Consider the following 16,390-nt stretch of genomic DNA (forward strand, 5'->3'; position numbering starts at 1 on the left):
GCAGTAGCATCTGTGGATTTAGTTTAGTGCCCTACATCCAGATTCCTCGAGACAGCAGCGCGTGTGATTAAACCGAGTCCCCGCCCCGCGAGCCGCTCTGCGCGCGCTGAATGGCTCCAAAAGCTGAGCCGCGCTGACGCACGCCCGCCCCCCTCTATCCCCGCACTCTTGTCTGGTTTGGGGGGAGGAGGAGTCAGGTAGGAGCTCGACTGACACGTAAGAAACGGCGTAAATTATAAGGAAGGAGCTGATAACTTTCCTCAACTCTAGCGCGGAGATGATCGCTTCATTTCAGACTTGATGTAGAGGCGCGCGGCGGCGGACTGTAGCCTGATTCGGGACGACTGGGACGGGACAGCGAAAGCCCGGGGCACAACATGAGATTTGCGGCGTTTGTCTCTGTCCTGAGGTCGCTGGGCCCGGTGGTGATCGGCATTTCTTTGGGCTTCACGTTGAGTTTGTTGAGCGTGAGTTGGACGGAGGAGACGTGCTACCTGGGCGATGCCGACATAGAGGATGGCAGCGTCGGGCAGGAGGCGCTGCTGCTCAACGGGGCGCGCAAACCGAGCTCCTTAGCGGGCAGCAGCAACGATGTGGAGTCAGAGGAGGACTTTGAACCAAAAATCATCCCCTACAAGCAAGTCCAGCAGCAGAGCGCTCCAAAGAAACTTATCAGGTCGGTACCAAGCGATCAAGTTGAGAATGGTAACTTTTTTTGCGGGGTCGAGATGGAAATTGATAGGATATAGGCTGGCGCAAGGCTACACTGTTGCATTTTGACTATATATATATAGGCTACTTCAGTCGTTTTTTAGTTAAGTGTAAGTTAAGTGGAACCTAGTTTTATCACAAAGTAGCCTACTTCTGAGTAATGTTGTTATAAAGTAACAGTATTGAGTTAGATAGGCTGGTAGGCTATTTATTGTGAAAAAAGCATAATACTGTTAACGTATGACGATGAATATACTTTCAATTCATTTACACTTAAAGCAACTTTCTTGTACCTTTATTGTAACAGTTTCCCCCTTTTCTATTTGTCTTGATGATGTTGCTCTTTTTGTTGCAAACAACTTTTTTTTCAATACTCAAACATTGCTTTGTAGGCAACAAGTATTTCTTTCACTTCTGCTTGAGTGAAACCCTTTTAAAGTAGCGTTACTCTTACTTTTGTAAATATTTTTTGTCAGTTTTATCCCTGCAGGATGGTTACATGCACACAAAGTTTTTTTGTTTTTTGTTGTTGCTACAGACAACTTGATTTTCGTCGATTCATTGATGGGAGGAGGTACAGCCAATCGCCTACACACGGGCATCCAGCCAAAATGTTTCCATGGATAGTATCAATAGACGTGGTGTGCAGCTGACTATTCCGGGAACAGATTACAGTAACCTATAGAGCGCACCAGGCCTCTCCAGTCACATACACTTAGGGGGCACTGATAGTAAATCACTGCTCTGTTAGTCCCTGTTACCAGGTGTTGACCGGCAGGTATCAGCTGGTGACCACGTGGGAAGGAAAACTTCAAACAATGCGAACCTACCATTATCTGTGGTTAAAGTAATTCAGCGAATGCTTACGGGACGTTCTCGTATATCAATGTTGTACTGCAGCGCAAATGCCTTTACAAAATGCTGTGTAAAAACAAAGGCTGCCAAGTTTTATAGCCAACACTTTAAACAAGAACAGTTTAACTAAAGAGGCACTGGGAGAGTTTATTCGGCGAAGGCACTGCCCGCAAGAGCTGAATGCTCTATACAATGCCACACAAACCCACTTGTTTCACAATGGAAAATTAGCCTTTAAACACTTCGAGATCTAGTGATTCTTAAACTGATTGGTGCTTCAGTTGGTACTCGGGGTCTTCAGCAACTTTTGACTTTATTCATTTTGTAGATTATTTCATGTATACTATGCTATTGCTTTTTAAGTCAGGTGTTGTTTCTGTTTTTGACACCCATACATAATTCAGTTCAATTTATTTATATTTTTACTCCCTTTTCGACTTGGTTTAGGCCTGGTGCTGCTTAAATCTTTTACAAAGTGGTACTTGGTGTTAAAAAAAAGTTTAAGATCCACTAATCTAGTCAGTTACCTGGACTCCATTTGTATTAAAATGTCTCATAACAAAAAGTAAATAGTCCTTGAGGGCTCTAAAACCTGTCCACAGTAGTGTACACATTTGGGCCATTCTCAAAGTCGGCCAAGTGGTGTCATTCCATGTGGCTTTTACCTTGAAGCAAGCGGACTATGTAAGGCATTCAGAGAAGAGACCTCTTTCTGCTGTTTTGAGATGAGGCACAACTTCTCCTTAACTCGTTTGAATTTAACACAAAATCTGGAATAAAGTAACACCAGTGATGAAAACGAATTGTGCAATCCTGGGGCAAACTTTTAGTAAGTTAGTGACACCTTTACCGTTTAGTTGGTATAAAGAAAGTGGGACAAGCTCAGGTCTGGGCACTTAGCATTGTGTTGTAGAATCAGTGCTAGTCAATTTCTGGCAGTAACCCTTGTATTGTCCTTTTTTCCTCATTGTATTCTTTTTTTATTTGCTCTTTTAGGGCCAAATACGTCAGCACAGAGTTGGGCATCCGTGAGCGTTTGTTCGTTGGGGTCCTCACGTCCAAAAACAGCCTCAGCACTTTAGGAGTGGCCGTCAACCGCACCATCAGCCACCACCTGGACATCACCATCTTCTTCACCGGGACGCGCAACCGCAAAGTGCCCCACGGCATGTTCGTCGTATCCCACGGCGACGAGCGCCAAATCTGGAACATGTACCAAACGGTGAAGTACCTCCTCGAGCATTACGTCCACGAGTACGATTGGTTCTACCTGGTGCAGGACGACGCGTACACCGAGGCGGACCGCATCAAGGAGCTGGTGGAGCACCTGAGCGTGAGCCGGCAGCTGTACATGGGGCGTCCCGAGGAGTTCATAGGGGGGGAGATGGAGGGGAAGTACTGCTACGGGGGCTACGGGTTCCTCCTGTCGCGGACGTTGCTGCTAAAACTACAGCCTTTTTTGGAGAACTGCAGGAATGACATACTGAGTGCGAGGCCGGACGAGTGGCTGGGGAGGTGCATCATCGACTACACCGGCACCAACTGTGTCAGCCAACACGAGGTAGGCTGATGTTGTTCACTTTTAGTCCTGGTTTAGACCTGATATCAAGTCCTATACTACTTGTGCAAGATTCTTTGAAAATACAAGCATTGCCATTGCGTTTAGATTTGCAATATATACGCTTCAAAATCAAGATTCAGTTCACAGTGTGCATTTTAAACATGTCCAGGAGCTTTAACTTATGACGGAGGACTGAAATACGACCTGATTAAAACCAATGCAAGAATCACATGCATCTCAGAACATGTTTGCAGCAGAGGTTTAAACGACAGGGTTATCAGGTTTTATACATTATGTTATTTAAACATGGAGACAGTCTGCTACTACCACCTACATAACTGCTTCTTTTGCCAATCCCAATCATTAAAGCTGCGATTTTGATTTAATTTCATGATACTTTAGTCTGGTTAAGCCCCATCTGTAGCTCCAAGTCCTGCTGAATAAGAATAGTCATGTTTACACCGGTTTGGTCCTGTGTTGTTACTTCCAGGGATCCAGCCTTAATTTGCTTATGGTTTTGATTAACATGCCTTGTTTCCAATCGTTTTCATCTTGTTTTGACCTGCTTTAGTGTTATCCTACCCGCCAGAAAGGTTGTGCTGTACACAAATATAGTCCCATTTTGGTTGTGATTTATATCGGGTTGCAAATCCCAGCTTTGCCCTGGTTTAGTGCCGCTCTGGTGGCCATTTAGTCTTGTTTAGCCCCAGTTATGAGCTGGATTTGTTCCATACTCCCATTCTACCCAGTATGATAGTCATGGTTTATTCAAGAAGTGGGACGTGGGAGTCGTTCTTTGTTTAGACTTGTTTAGACCCAGTTTTTTCCTGCTTTGGTTTGAAACTGGCATAGTGCAGTTAAATCGGACTCCTCTTCTAACCTTTCGCACACTGTCATTGTGTCTTTGGGCAAGACACTTCACCCACCTGGCCTCCAGTGTCTGCGCACATTGGTGTATGAATGAGAGTGTGTGGTTCCCTGCTGTAAAGCGCTTTGGGCCTAATGAAAGTCGAAAACTGCCATTTTTATCTAATTAAGTCCTGTTCTAGGCTACACTATAGCCGGATTTAATCCAGGGCAGGTTTTGCCCTGTGTCTGTCCTGGTTTAGTCTTGTATTATAGCTTTGGTTCATCCACTATTCCCTGCCAAATCGCACTGGCTTAATTTGGAACTGGTCTATTCCCGTTTTAGTCTTGGCATATTCTCACTTTCCTTGTTAAATCTTTGTCCAACATCATGTTGGCTTGTTTTAGTCCTAGTTCTTTGTAAAGACTTGACAACATCTTAGGAAAGATAAGGTGTGTTGGCTTTTGTTTATACTTTACATGTTGAGCAATTGTTGGCGTGAACTCATATTATTTCCTTGTAATTTCGAGACCGGCTAAATCTCCTCAGAGAGGAGTGAGCCAATCAGGGTTCAGCTCTCTAGGATCACCATGCTCAGTCAATGGTTATGAATCCTCCAGCTGTGGAAAAAAAATCGTCATGGGAGTCCCATTTTTTCCCCCTAAAACAAGCAGCTGACGTCTAACTGTGCCCATGGGAATGAACTTAGCACAAAAATGACTTCATAAAGTAGGAGATACATTTAGTCCAGTAGTTTTTAAATATTTCTCTATTATGCTGATGCCATACAGCAGCAGTATTAATACTAGCTCTACTGTAGTTAAGACAATTCTCGTGCTTTTAATCATGTTTATTTTTTATCTTTGTGTCATAATGTTTGTTGTAGTGATACATATTTGTCGTATCAGTTGCAGAAAAAATTGTAGTTGTTGTAGCAGCAGCAGCCGATGCATTAACAGTAGCAAAATAAAAAATAAAAATAAAAAATGGTTGTAGCCCAAACTGATGACATTCATGTTTGGTAAATTTTTTGCAAAATTGTCATTTCCAAACTTGTAAACACGCAGCTACATTAGTAGTAATAGTTACAGTTGTAGTTGCAAGTGTTGATATTTATTCTTGTTCCACACAGATGCAAGCATAGGTCAAGATAAAATACATATGTATGCACGACACGTAGATGTACTTAACTGCCGTAAGGCATACAGTACATTGGTTTCCTCTGGATTACGGGGATCTCAAGTGCATTCATTTGTATTCCACAGAAAGTTTATACAATTTCTATTATTTTTGAAAGGTGTGCAGCTGTTGTATCCAATCCTCCTTCATTCAACAGAATTGTTTCATTTGTCATTTACAAATTTCATTTGTGTATGACGCACAAACGCAAACATCAAGACAAAGCAGTTCAGCACATTCATTGCATGAATTGCAATGAAAATAAATTGCACAGTTTGTCAGTAAGCCTCCATTTAAAAAAAAATATGAAGCACTCTTGGGGATAAAAGCAAAAAGTCAGTATGGGTTGCTTTTACCTATAATCCTAATGGAGGCGTGTACTGGAACTTTTTAATTCTGTTTAACCTTTATTTAACGAGGAAAGTCCCATTGAGATTAAAAACATCTTTTTAAAGGGAGTCCTGGCCAAGAGGCAGCAAAATAGGACTTAATTAAATGCCGGTGCAGAGAGTTTGGTAGCAAGCGTTAAGCATTGAGATTTAGAAAAGAGAGAGTCCTAAATATACTCCATAATGGTTTGACCATTAGACATGGCAACCCAAAGCATGCTGTGGCTCATTTTCTGATGGGATTATTGTTAAAACAACAACAAATTACATAATAAATATTTGTAAAAAAAAATAAAAATAAACAGTCAATCAAAGCGCTGTACTAACTGTAGACTACTAAACACATATGAAAGACATAAAACAAAGGGTCGAAGTCATTAGAACCTAATTGGCAACAGTGAACAACTTAATACAACTGTTACTTTAACCACAACAGCTGAAGTCAATGCCCTTGGGACGTACAAAGCCCCACAAACAATAAAAAGGGTAATTACTACACTGGGACATGGGTGGTATTTATATTAGAGGCTAGATTACTAATACCCTTTGGCCTTTTTTGCCCCCGCGGCAAGGAGGCAGACAGGCCAGTAGAGCATACGGTCGAGCTCGGGTTCAATGGTGTGAAAATCCCCTGTGGGTCAACATGCGCCCGTCCCATAATGTCATTAGTATTTAGGGTTAAACATGCTCAGGCTTGATCGTCCCGAGTGACCTGTCATCCAGTGCTCCCCCTCTGTGTATGTGTGTTAGCAGCTTCCTGTTAGCATACGTCACGGTTACATTCACGGCTTTTGAATGGGTGAAAAGGTGTGTGAAAAATGCCCACAAACACGACTAATACTTTTCTGCATGCGTGTTTAGATCAAGTGTGGACAGAGGCGGGCTTCTTCGTTTGCTCTCATGGTTTACTTTAGATTCGTCTTGGTTTAGTTCTGGTTTAGTCCCAACACAGACAGGGTTTAGTCTGAGTGTGGTCCTGGTTTGGCCCTAGTTTCGTTCTGGTTTACTGAAGGGTTTGCTCTCGTCCAGTAGTTTTGTCCAATTGTGGCAAAATAAGTGTGTTTTTTATTTTGCAGTTCGATTTGTAGTTAACATGTCCTGGAGAATCGAAGACTACGATATGGACAGCTCAGTAACTTGAAAGCCGAAAGCAGTTTTTATTTACTCCATCGGGATGGAATATTCTGCCATGTGCAGAGGAATGACTGCACTCTTTGAAATTTGCCAATGAGTCCTGTTTAATAAAAAACAACAATGACTGATTGCTCAAGGTGTCCCAATGTATACCAAAAGTTTGTATAGGTGCTCTTGGGAAAGTGATCCAACTTGCAAAAAAAAAGCAAACCCAGGCACTCTAAACAAATATGCACAGCACGAGGAAGTACTTAAAAGGCCTATAATGATATAGATGGCCAAGCCAACATGTTTCAGGCCACCAGGTCTTTATCGGGATTAATATAAAATGAACAGGTTTGGGTGTGGACCATGCACAAACAGTCATACCCAATCAGTGTGCCACACAATACAGGTGTACACTGATTTAAGTACTTCCTGGTGTTGTGCATATTTGTTTACAGCGCCTGGGTTTGCTGTTTTTTTGCAAGTCCTGTTTAATGTTGCTTAATCTCTGCTCCGCTGTTTGTTGCCTCGACCCTGGTAGAGTAGGTATTTTTTATTTTATTCTGAATCAATGCTTTAAAGGTAGTTGGTTGGTTTACAATACCATACCATTACCTCAACAAGCCTTTTTCAGTGTCTGCGCAACACTATTCATTATCTATTCTAGAACAATAAAACTGAATGATGATCAAATGTATTAAAGACTATTTCTTTAGGCAATTTCATGATCTACCAGCGATCAAAAAATGGTATCTAGATTTTGTTCTAGTGCTACAATTTTTTCAGTGCTAGTAGTATAAACGTTTTGAGGGGTTGCCAGTGGCTCAGATGGCAGCGTGGGTCAGGCAAGAACTGAGAGGTTGGCGGTTTCGACTGTCGTTGTGTATCCTTGGGCAAGACACTTCACCCACCTTGCAGTAGTAGTGTGAGTGGTTGGTGGTGGTCGTGGGGGCCGATAGCCCGAGTGAATGAATAATCACTTTAAAAACACAGGCTTGTAAAGGGCAATACAAGTGTAAACTGGTGTTGTTTTTCTGCACCATACTGGTTCTTTTAAGAGACCTTATTAGATCAGGTTAGTATTGGTTTGACTAATGTGGCCCTGCATTGGTGCTGCTTTAGAGCTGATATATCTCTTCCATACTACCGTTGCATTAAGCTAAAATGACATTCGTTGCTGTATGTCTTTCCGGCTCCCATTTTGGCCAGGACCCAGAGGCAGAAGGAACCATCTTGTTATACACGAGCGAGGGAGTTGCATGGTTAAACTAATGTGCCCTGAAGAAGTTTGAAGAGCTCCAGCTGAGGAGAGATAAGCCTTTGGTGGGGGGGGGAGTTAACAAGCGGGGGCCTTAAGAGCAAAGCAAAACACCCGCGGGCCCCACATCCATTTTCCCCCTAGAGACAACAGTGATGACTATTTGACACACACAATGCGTCGCTAAGTGTCCGACCACGAGCTGGAAGACATTGGCAAGCACTTGTCTAGGAGCAAGCCAGAGGAACAGTCCAATTCTTTTAATAGCGCCATTAGGTCTGATTCACTTTTATAAACACTCAATCTACTACAGAGCTGGGCAAAAGTCTTAAGCAGCACATTTTAGATTAGGTTTGAACAAAGAAAGATGTGTCACTGTACTTTTAAAGATAAATGTCATCTGGACTGAGTTATTGGGAATTGGGGATTTGAAAAGGAGCCTCTTTGTGTTATTTGCTGCTTTGTGCACAATTAACTGTGATGAAACTGAAATGGAAGTTTTAATGTGATCAACGCGCCCACATTGATCAATCTTGATTTTTTTTTTCTTTTTTTTTTGCTTAAAGGGACTATACGGAGTTTAAAAATGTTAAAATGATGTATTTTCCTCCCCCTACATGTTCCAGCCATGTCCTAAGGTGTAGAATGAGCCCAGACCTATTCACCACAACTGCCTCTAAAATCCTGCACTGTCACTCAAAAAGTTGTTACTTCGGCAATTCGGCCGAGCTTAATATAGAAGGTGATGTTACACGTATGACCTGAGGTGGCAGTAGTGAGTATAAAATGGCTAACTTGCATCTAGCCCCTTTAAGAGCTGACAATTAAAAATCATAATGATGACATTAGAGATTGACCAAATCTCTACCAATTAATCGCTCGGCCAGGCTGCCTGCAAATATACATTTGCAAATGCTGCAATTTTATAATATGGTCTGGGGTCTACAATGTTATTATGTAAGTCTTTTAGCTAAGATCAGTGAAAACATGTTCTGAAATGCTTGTATTAGTTAAGTTCAGTCTTTTCAAGTCTCATTTATTTCAGAACTGGTTTTGAAAGGTGCTTGAAATATCTTGGAAAAACTTCCTGTGAAGCACTTTGGTCCTCCTGGTGTTGTTGTAAAGTGCTATATAAATAAGCTTGTAAGATTGTATGTGATTTTAAGTTGCCATCTTAAAATCAGAATTTGCTTACTTTAAATCAGGGAGAAATAGAAAATAATAAAAGAAAAACAGCTTCTATTTGCAATCTCATTTAAGACTAGTCCAAACCTACTCGTATTCAAGATGATTTGTCTTTATTCATGTGATTTTAAGTAATTTAAAACAAGGTCAGAATTACAATACCCGTAAAAAAAAAAAAAAAAAAGGATGTCTTTGTCAACATTGCACCATGTTCTTTACAACCCTCCAAACCTCTGGCACGGTGCTCTGTGCGGAAGTCCAGTGTCAAATATCGCCTTAATCGGATTCAGTCTTATTTTGGTACTTGCTTTAATTGGAGTCACACAAAGCACACAAACATTCCTAAAACAAGAAAACTTAAGGAAATGTCTGTAACGGCAACAGTAAAAAACCCTATTGTCCTTCCAAAATACACCCATGTCTGCACTTTACTATGCAATTATGGTCGCAGCCTCCGTGTTTGGAGTGGACTGGAGCCCAGAAGTGCTGCCTCGATAGCATGCTATGTTTGACTGTAAGAAAGTCACCATAACAAAGTTAGCTTGTAGTAACATCAGGTATGTTTCTGTCATGCCGCTGAATGCCTGAGAATGAATGGACTTCTTTGTGTTTCGCTTCTCAGGGACTGCACTACTACCATTACGAGCTGGAGAAGAATTCGGACCCCAGTAAAGAGGCGAGCGAGGAGTTTCGCCGGGCGCTGACGGTCCATCCAGTGTCTGACCCCGAACAGATGTACCGGCTGCACCGTTTCTTCACCGAGCTGGAGCTGCAGAGGACTTACGAGGAGATCGCTAAGCTGCAGGTAAGCTGCTTTCAGCGCTTCGCCAGTCACAAGAGTTCAGTCACAAAATCACACGCGACTCTTGCTTCAACTGTGCTGCTGTGTCAGCGTTAGTGGTGAATAAGCAGAAGGGGGGACACTAGATCAGGAAGGGGCAGCAGGACCCACCTAGATCCGCCCCAATGTTCAAAGGTCCAAGGATGCAGCATTTCTGTGAGCGTGAGGAGATACAGAGAGGTCTCAGGTCTGCAATGAACACAGATACAGCTGTAAACTTTGAGAACAAAGATGAGAACGGCACAGAGTAGAAAAACTCCCAAGAGCTGAGACTTTTATATAGCCTGCGAAAACAACCACCCTGTCTCACATCCCCGCGCTATATTAAGGATGAAACGGATGTTAAGAGACCCTTCTGCTTGTGTTGAAACGTTTTCAAGAGCCGCGATGTGGTGTGCCCTCTGGAATATGTTTTATCACCGTATGAAAATTATTACATGGTAGCATATTAGCATGATTAAGGTTGCTACCTATTAACCCCTTAACTCCCACCTGAACCGAGCCCATTTTCTCCAGTTTGGCTTTACCCCAATCCAAAAGCTTCTGGAATAAAGGTGGGAAAATAGCGACAGAGCTGAGACGAAAACAATGACGAAGATGTGACAAAAAAATGAGAAAACTTTGACGAAAAAATGACAAAAAATAACAAAAAATGACAAAGAAATTACAAAAAAATTACAAAAAATTTGACAAAAATGTGACCAAAAAAAACAAAAACAAAAAAACAACAAAAGACACAAAATTTGACAAAAAAAATGACAAAAAAAAAGATTTTAAAAAATGACAAAGTAACAAAATGAGTTGAATATCCCTCCAAAAAAAAGATGGAAAAAAATTTGATGACGTGAGGAAAAAGATCCATTTAGATGAGTTTTGTAGATCTTAGCTTTCAAATGAGGTTTTACACCGGCCTACAGGATTTGGGTAAAGCTGAACTGGAGAAAATGCTCTCGGTTCAGGCGGGAGTTAAAAGGTTAATCAGTTTTTCTTGTTGGAAAGAATATTGATAGTGTGTGTATACAATGTGTTCCCAAAATGTAAGTAAATATGAGTGAAATGGTACAGCAAGCTTTCATATTTTTCATTTCTCTGACATTGAACTTCCTTTGCCCACAGGCGGAGATAAAGAACGTGAGCGTGGAGGCGTTTGACGGGAATCGTACTGCCCAATGGCCTGTAGGGGTCACGCCGCCATTTGAACCCAAGACGCGCTTCGAGGTCCTGAGCTGGGAGCACTTTACAGAAGAGGAGATCTACTCGTGTGTGGACGCCGCTCCCAAATGTGAACTGAAAGGCATCGACCACGTGGATGTTTCGGACGTCATCGAGGTCGCATTGGCCGAACTCAACAAGAAGTACATGCCTGTCCTGCACATGAAGAAGCAAACTTTGCTAAACGGATACAGGCGATTTGACCCCATCCGCGGTATGGAGTATATGCTCGACTTGCAGCTCGAAGTGGTCAGCCAAAAGGGGCACAGCAGGTCAATCACCAAGCGCGTTCACCTGGTGCGTCCCCTGAGCAAGATCGAAATCATCCCGATGCCTTACGTCACCGAGGCGACCAGGGTGCACATCATCATACCTCTCACGACGCAGCTCAAAAACCACGTCACGCATTTCCTGGAAGTCTTCGCCGCCAACGCCTTCGAAACGAGCGAGAACGCGGTTTTGACGTTCCTGTTCATTTACGATCCGGTGGAGGCGCAGCAGGTAAACCAAAACGACATCTTCGCGAGTGTAAAGACGCAAATAACGTCCCTCGAGCGGAAATACCCCACGATAAAAATCCCGTGGATAAGCGTGAAAACGGAAACGCCGTCGCAGATAAAGTTCATGGACATCATTTCGAAGAAGCACCCGGTTGACACGCTCTTCTTCTTAGCAACCGTCAATACGAATATTAACTCTGAGTTCCTCAACCGCTGCCGCATGAACTCGATAAACAACTGGCAGGTGTTCTTTCCTATACATTTCCAGGATTACAACCCGGAGGTGGCCTATCACAACCAGCCTTATCCAACCACCGTCGACTTGATACGAGACGCGGGACATTTTGACCGCATGTCCTTCGACGAGGCTTGCTTTTACAACTCTGACTACATGTCCACGCGAACTCAAATGGTGGCGGACGTCCAGGAGAACGAGGAGATTTTGGAGTCGCTGGACATTTACGAGATGTTTGTGAAATACTCGAGCTTGCACGTTTTTAGAGCGACCGAGCCGGCGCTACATCAGCAGTACCGCTACCAACACTGCAACCCGCGGCTCAGCGAGGAGATCTACCACAGATGTGTTCAAAGCAACCTGGAAAGCCTGGGCTCGCGCTCCCAGCTCGCCATGCTGCTTTTCGAGCAAGAGCAGGGCAACGCCACATGAGGTTTGGCTTGTAAAGGACAAAAAAAAATGCAGCGCCTGCCTCTGTAAATGGGTGTTAAGCTCTTTTATGGCCTCCTGTTGCAATTGAGGAGCGTAATATGAGCAACGGAGACACGCGAGGCCACGCGAGAGACTGCTCTACCTTTGTCCCAAGACGAACTCCGGACTGGAAGTGGTTTGGCGCCTCACATCGCGGCTAAGACTCATGGGAGATTTTATTTTTGAGATTTTTAAACAAAGATGGGAGAAAATGCAGTATGTGTAAACTTTTTATCAAAATGTTTACAGTGTTTGATGTTACTGCGATCCCGAAAGATGTGTGAGCGATCATGTGACCACTCCAAGCAGCAGCCGCTCTGCAGTTTATTCCGATCCTTTGGGAACAGCAGTGGACATAAAGAATCCTTTTCATGAGGTTTAGACACATGACTTTTTCCTGTCATGGACACCATTTGTACGACTTTAAACGATTCAGACATTTTTATGTTTTGCTTTTAATTGCTACGGCAACGGTCCTAGATTTTCATCCTGTGAGACCTATGAATACTCGCGAAGTAATGTCAGAAGTTGGTTTCATTCAACTCTTCACAGCAGTATCATTTGCATAGAGTGAGCTCCGTAAACCGCTGGCAGGTGTTTCCCCAAAGAACAAGTTATTTTCTTTCCAAAGTATCTGCAGTATGCATTTTAATGATGTCGAACACCAGGTAGGCAGGGGAGTGATTGATTAATGGATATTCCGTCATTTGTTGCGCAATAGTATCACCTTTAGGGCATCTGGCTCGTAACAATCATTTGGAAGCACAGTATTTACAAGTGCCTGTCTTTTATGCAGATTTTGAGATAAGTATACCTTTAAAACCGGTCCAATTCTCTGGGGACACGCGGCTTTAGATGTAGATTTAACATCATTGGCCAAGGATGGTATGAAAGAATAATAAACTGCTTTTTCTTCGTGGTTTAGCACTGTTACAGGTCGTTGGAGAACAAAGTAGGATTTGTGGTAACCTTACATTTTTGCTAAGGTGAAGTCTTATGAACCTGGTTTGAATATGTTGTACCTAAGTGCCTCCGGAGCGCAGAGGCAGGTGGGGCATGGAGCCGTAATGTATAGGTGACGAAATGGCTGTTTTAAAATACCAAAATCGGATGGGGGCAGGGGCCAGTATTTTTATATCAATTATATGGTGATTTATTTATTTTTTTACCAACAAAATATCAACAGGAAAATCTACATACCGCATCAATATATCAGTGACTTGGTTTCTTATCTCGCTTTTATTCAAACATGCCACGAAATGTGTATGTCAACAGCTCAGCAATGGTGATTTTGCCTGCCCCCATCTCATAGAAACACTACAGGTCTATAGACTGTGTTGATGGCATCTGAAACGAAGCAATGGCTCCTCTGTTTGAGAGTATGAGGCCTCTTTACCTGCTGCCCAGGTGCGTCGAATATTCAGGAGAGAACTCATGAAACAAAGTTACTGTAGAGAGCTGCATATGAAATCAGTTTTGAATGTACAAAGCTGTCTCACATGAGCAGGAGTGGGACAAATTACGTTTTAGTTGTATGTTCAGTGATTTATTTCCAAAGTGTTATAGATTGTATTGAAGACTTTGTAAGTCAATGGTGTTATTGTCCTGCACGGGGGGTTCAGGAGGCGCTTTAGTTGCAGTGAAATTGGAGCCTTTTTATAGCTGAGTTTTACTGAGTCAGTGAAGGCTTGTCAACCATAATGTGCAATATTACCACGACTGGACGGTCCCAAGCAGGACAGGACCCAAATCTTTGTGACATTTGCTGCAAAGAACAGCGCGTGTACCGAGACGGCGCTGTTTGTGTTAATTTAAGATTTGTGTTTGAGTGAATACACTGTAATGTGACGGTACCAAGTTTTTAATGTATTTTTCTGACACAAAGACACTTTTTGCCAATGTTATTTACTCCTTTTATTTAAGTTGAATTGGATCAAAGTGTACGTTAGAAATGTGACATAAACTGTGGTGGTCGTAGTGGGCAGTGTGTGCTGTACTTTGCTGTGCAGAGGTCAAATCATGTTGTGCGTCTGAGTTATACGTGTGTCTATAGTTAGGATTTGAAACACTTTATTTTATGGTTCATATTGTGATGATTGGCCAGTACATGGAGACTCATAGATCTTAATAGATTCCATATTTGACCATATTCAACAATTGTGATTAATATTAGCACTTTGCTTTAGTAAACGCATTAAGGCATGAGTGGCAAAGTGTCTTACCCGAGGAGACTAGGTCGAGAACAGTCATTACAAAAGCCAAGTTTAGGAAATATCGAGTGAAACAAAATCCATATTGCGCAAAAGCTGCAATATATTTCAAAATCACTAAAGTCTTCCAATTTCTTAAGCTAAAACATACTGTGTAGATATGTCATATAGACCCTTAAGCGCTGCTTACATCATCAGTGACATCAGCTGGAGGAAGTGATCAAGAGAAATAAGGCTAAACTAAAACTTCTAAGTGTAAAACTACAACTAAAAAATGTGGTCCTGTTGTGGCTAAGGTGCAAGAATGAGAGGAATGACATTTGAGACGATAAAATAAGGATTATCTGATATACAGACGGCATCTCTGGAATCGCCCATATATGGTCATGTTTGAAAACGGTTAAGGGGGAAAACAATTTTGAAAAAAATCTATCTTTCTCTATTCAAAAACTACTTTAACAAATGCTGAATTATGAATATAGTTTCCACTAAATAAAGATACAAAGACACGGAGAGGAGCAAAGTGGTTCAGCAGCCCATAAATACATAAAAGAACGGAGAATGCTAACATGATGATACATGTTAGCATCGGGCTAATGCTAACGGTTAGCTAGTGCTAGCTACAACTGCTGTTTTTTCTCTTCTACTGAACAATCTGCCGTGAGAAAATATCCATATGGGCCCTATTTACACTTGACTTTACTTCTGTGTGATAAATAAGTTCATATTCCTTCTATGACGAGATGCCGTCTGTATCTATATCCATTAACAGTTAGACTTGCTAGATTTGTTTATCGTTACTATGACAACAGCTACAATGGAAATGGATAGGAATCTAGCTTCCCTCCTTATTGTGCAGCCCTAATTTTCAGACACATTATGGCCCCTACGATAAAGTGTTGCCGACAATTTTTAAAAAAACGCGTCTCTTCTCTGAGATCAGTCGAGTGAGTGTGCTTCGCGTGTGGACGTGGTGCGAATGTCTTTGTTGCGTTTGACTTTTTGTTACAGAAATCTCCGAACCACTGTGAACGAGATGGCGGCGACGAAAAAATGAAGTTGTTCTTGTTGTTTCGAATTGCTTTGATTCAATCGCCAAAAAGAAAAATATACTGTTACAGCCGCCGTCACTGAACCGAACCCGTCTGTCGTGTGCAGGCGTGATGGTTTATTTTATATAGGCATTTCTAATTTTAGCTTTGGAGTCGTTTGAACAAAAGCGTATTCTGCGATGTCTTTGCGTGTTTGTCCTTTTGACCTTGAAAAATTCCAAATGTATTTAATTTTTTTTCACGTAAATAGCGATGATGATGATGATGATGACGATGATGAGGAGACAGGTGAAAGCATAGATCTGTACATGTGTTATTCGGTTTACATTGTTGGATGGGTACTTGTATAACCAAAGCAATATTTGAAAATTACTGTTGTGTCACGTTGAATACATGCTGTATTTCCCAATGAACTGTGAATTATAATTTTTTTAAATAAATTGTTTTTTATAAATATATTCATCACTTTGTTTCCGTGTCAGAAAACAACTTTGAGAGCCGTTTTGGTTTTTTACGATTCATAAAATGATACACCCGCCTTAACCTTAGCTTCTTGACTGGAGTTTACAGCCTATAGTTCAGAGTAATGCCTCATTTGAAAGCTAAGGCCTACAAAACTGACCGTGACATATCAAATTGTCACATTTTTGCAACGTTTTCGTCTTTTTTGTCGTGTTTTTGACGCTTTTGTTGCATGTTCATCTCTTCTTTTCCTTGCTTTTTCCCTCCTTTTTTGTCATCTTTTCCGGCACGTTTTTTGTCACT

At 42.0% G+C, this 16,390-nt stretch overlaps 1 protein-coding gene across 1 annotated transcript; it reads left to right on the plus strand.

Moving 5' to 3' along the window:
- Positions 1-182: 182 nt before the first annotated feature.
- On the plus strand, positions 183-12,947 carry chpfa (chondroitin polymerizing factor a). Its single transcript, XM_079563413.1, has 4 exons — positions 183-676; positions 2,563-3,127; positions 9,727-9,909; positions 11,062-12,947. Exons 1-4 carry the CDS (start codon positions 378-380, stop codon positions 12,322-12,324), a joined length of 2,310 nt encoding a protein of 769 aa, XP_079419539.1. The 5' UTR covers positions 183-377; the 3' UTR covers positions 12,325-12,947.
- The last annotated feature ends 3,443 nt before the right edge of the window (positions 12,948-16,390 follow it).

The sequence above is a fragment of the Gobius niger genome, assembly GCF_951799975.1.
Source record: "Gobius niger genome assembly, chromosome: 9".
Taxonomy (NCBI): domain Eukaryota; kingdom Metazoa; phylum Chordata; class Actinopteri; order Gobiiformes; family Gobiidae; genus Gobius; species Gobius niger.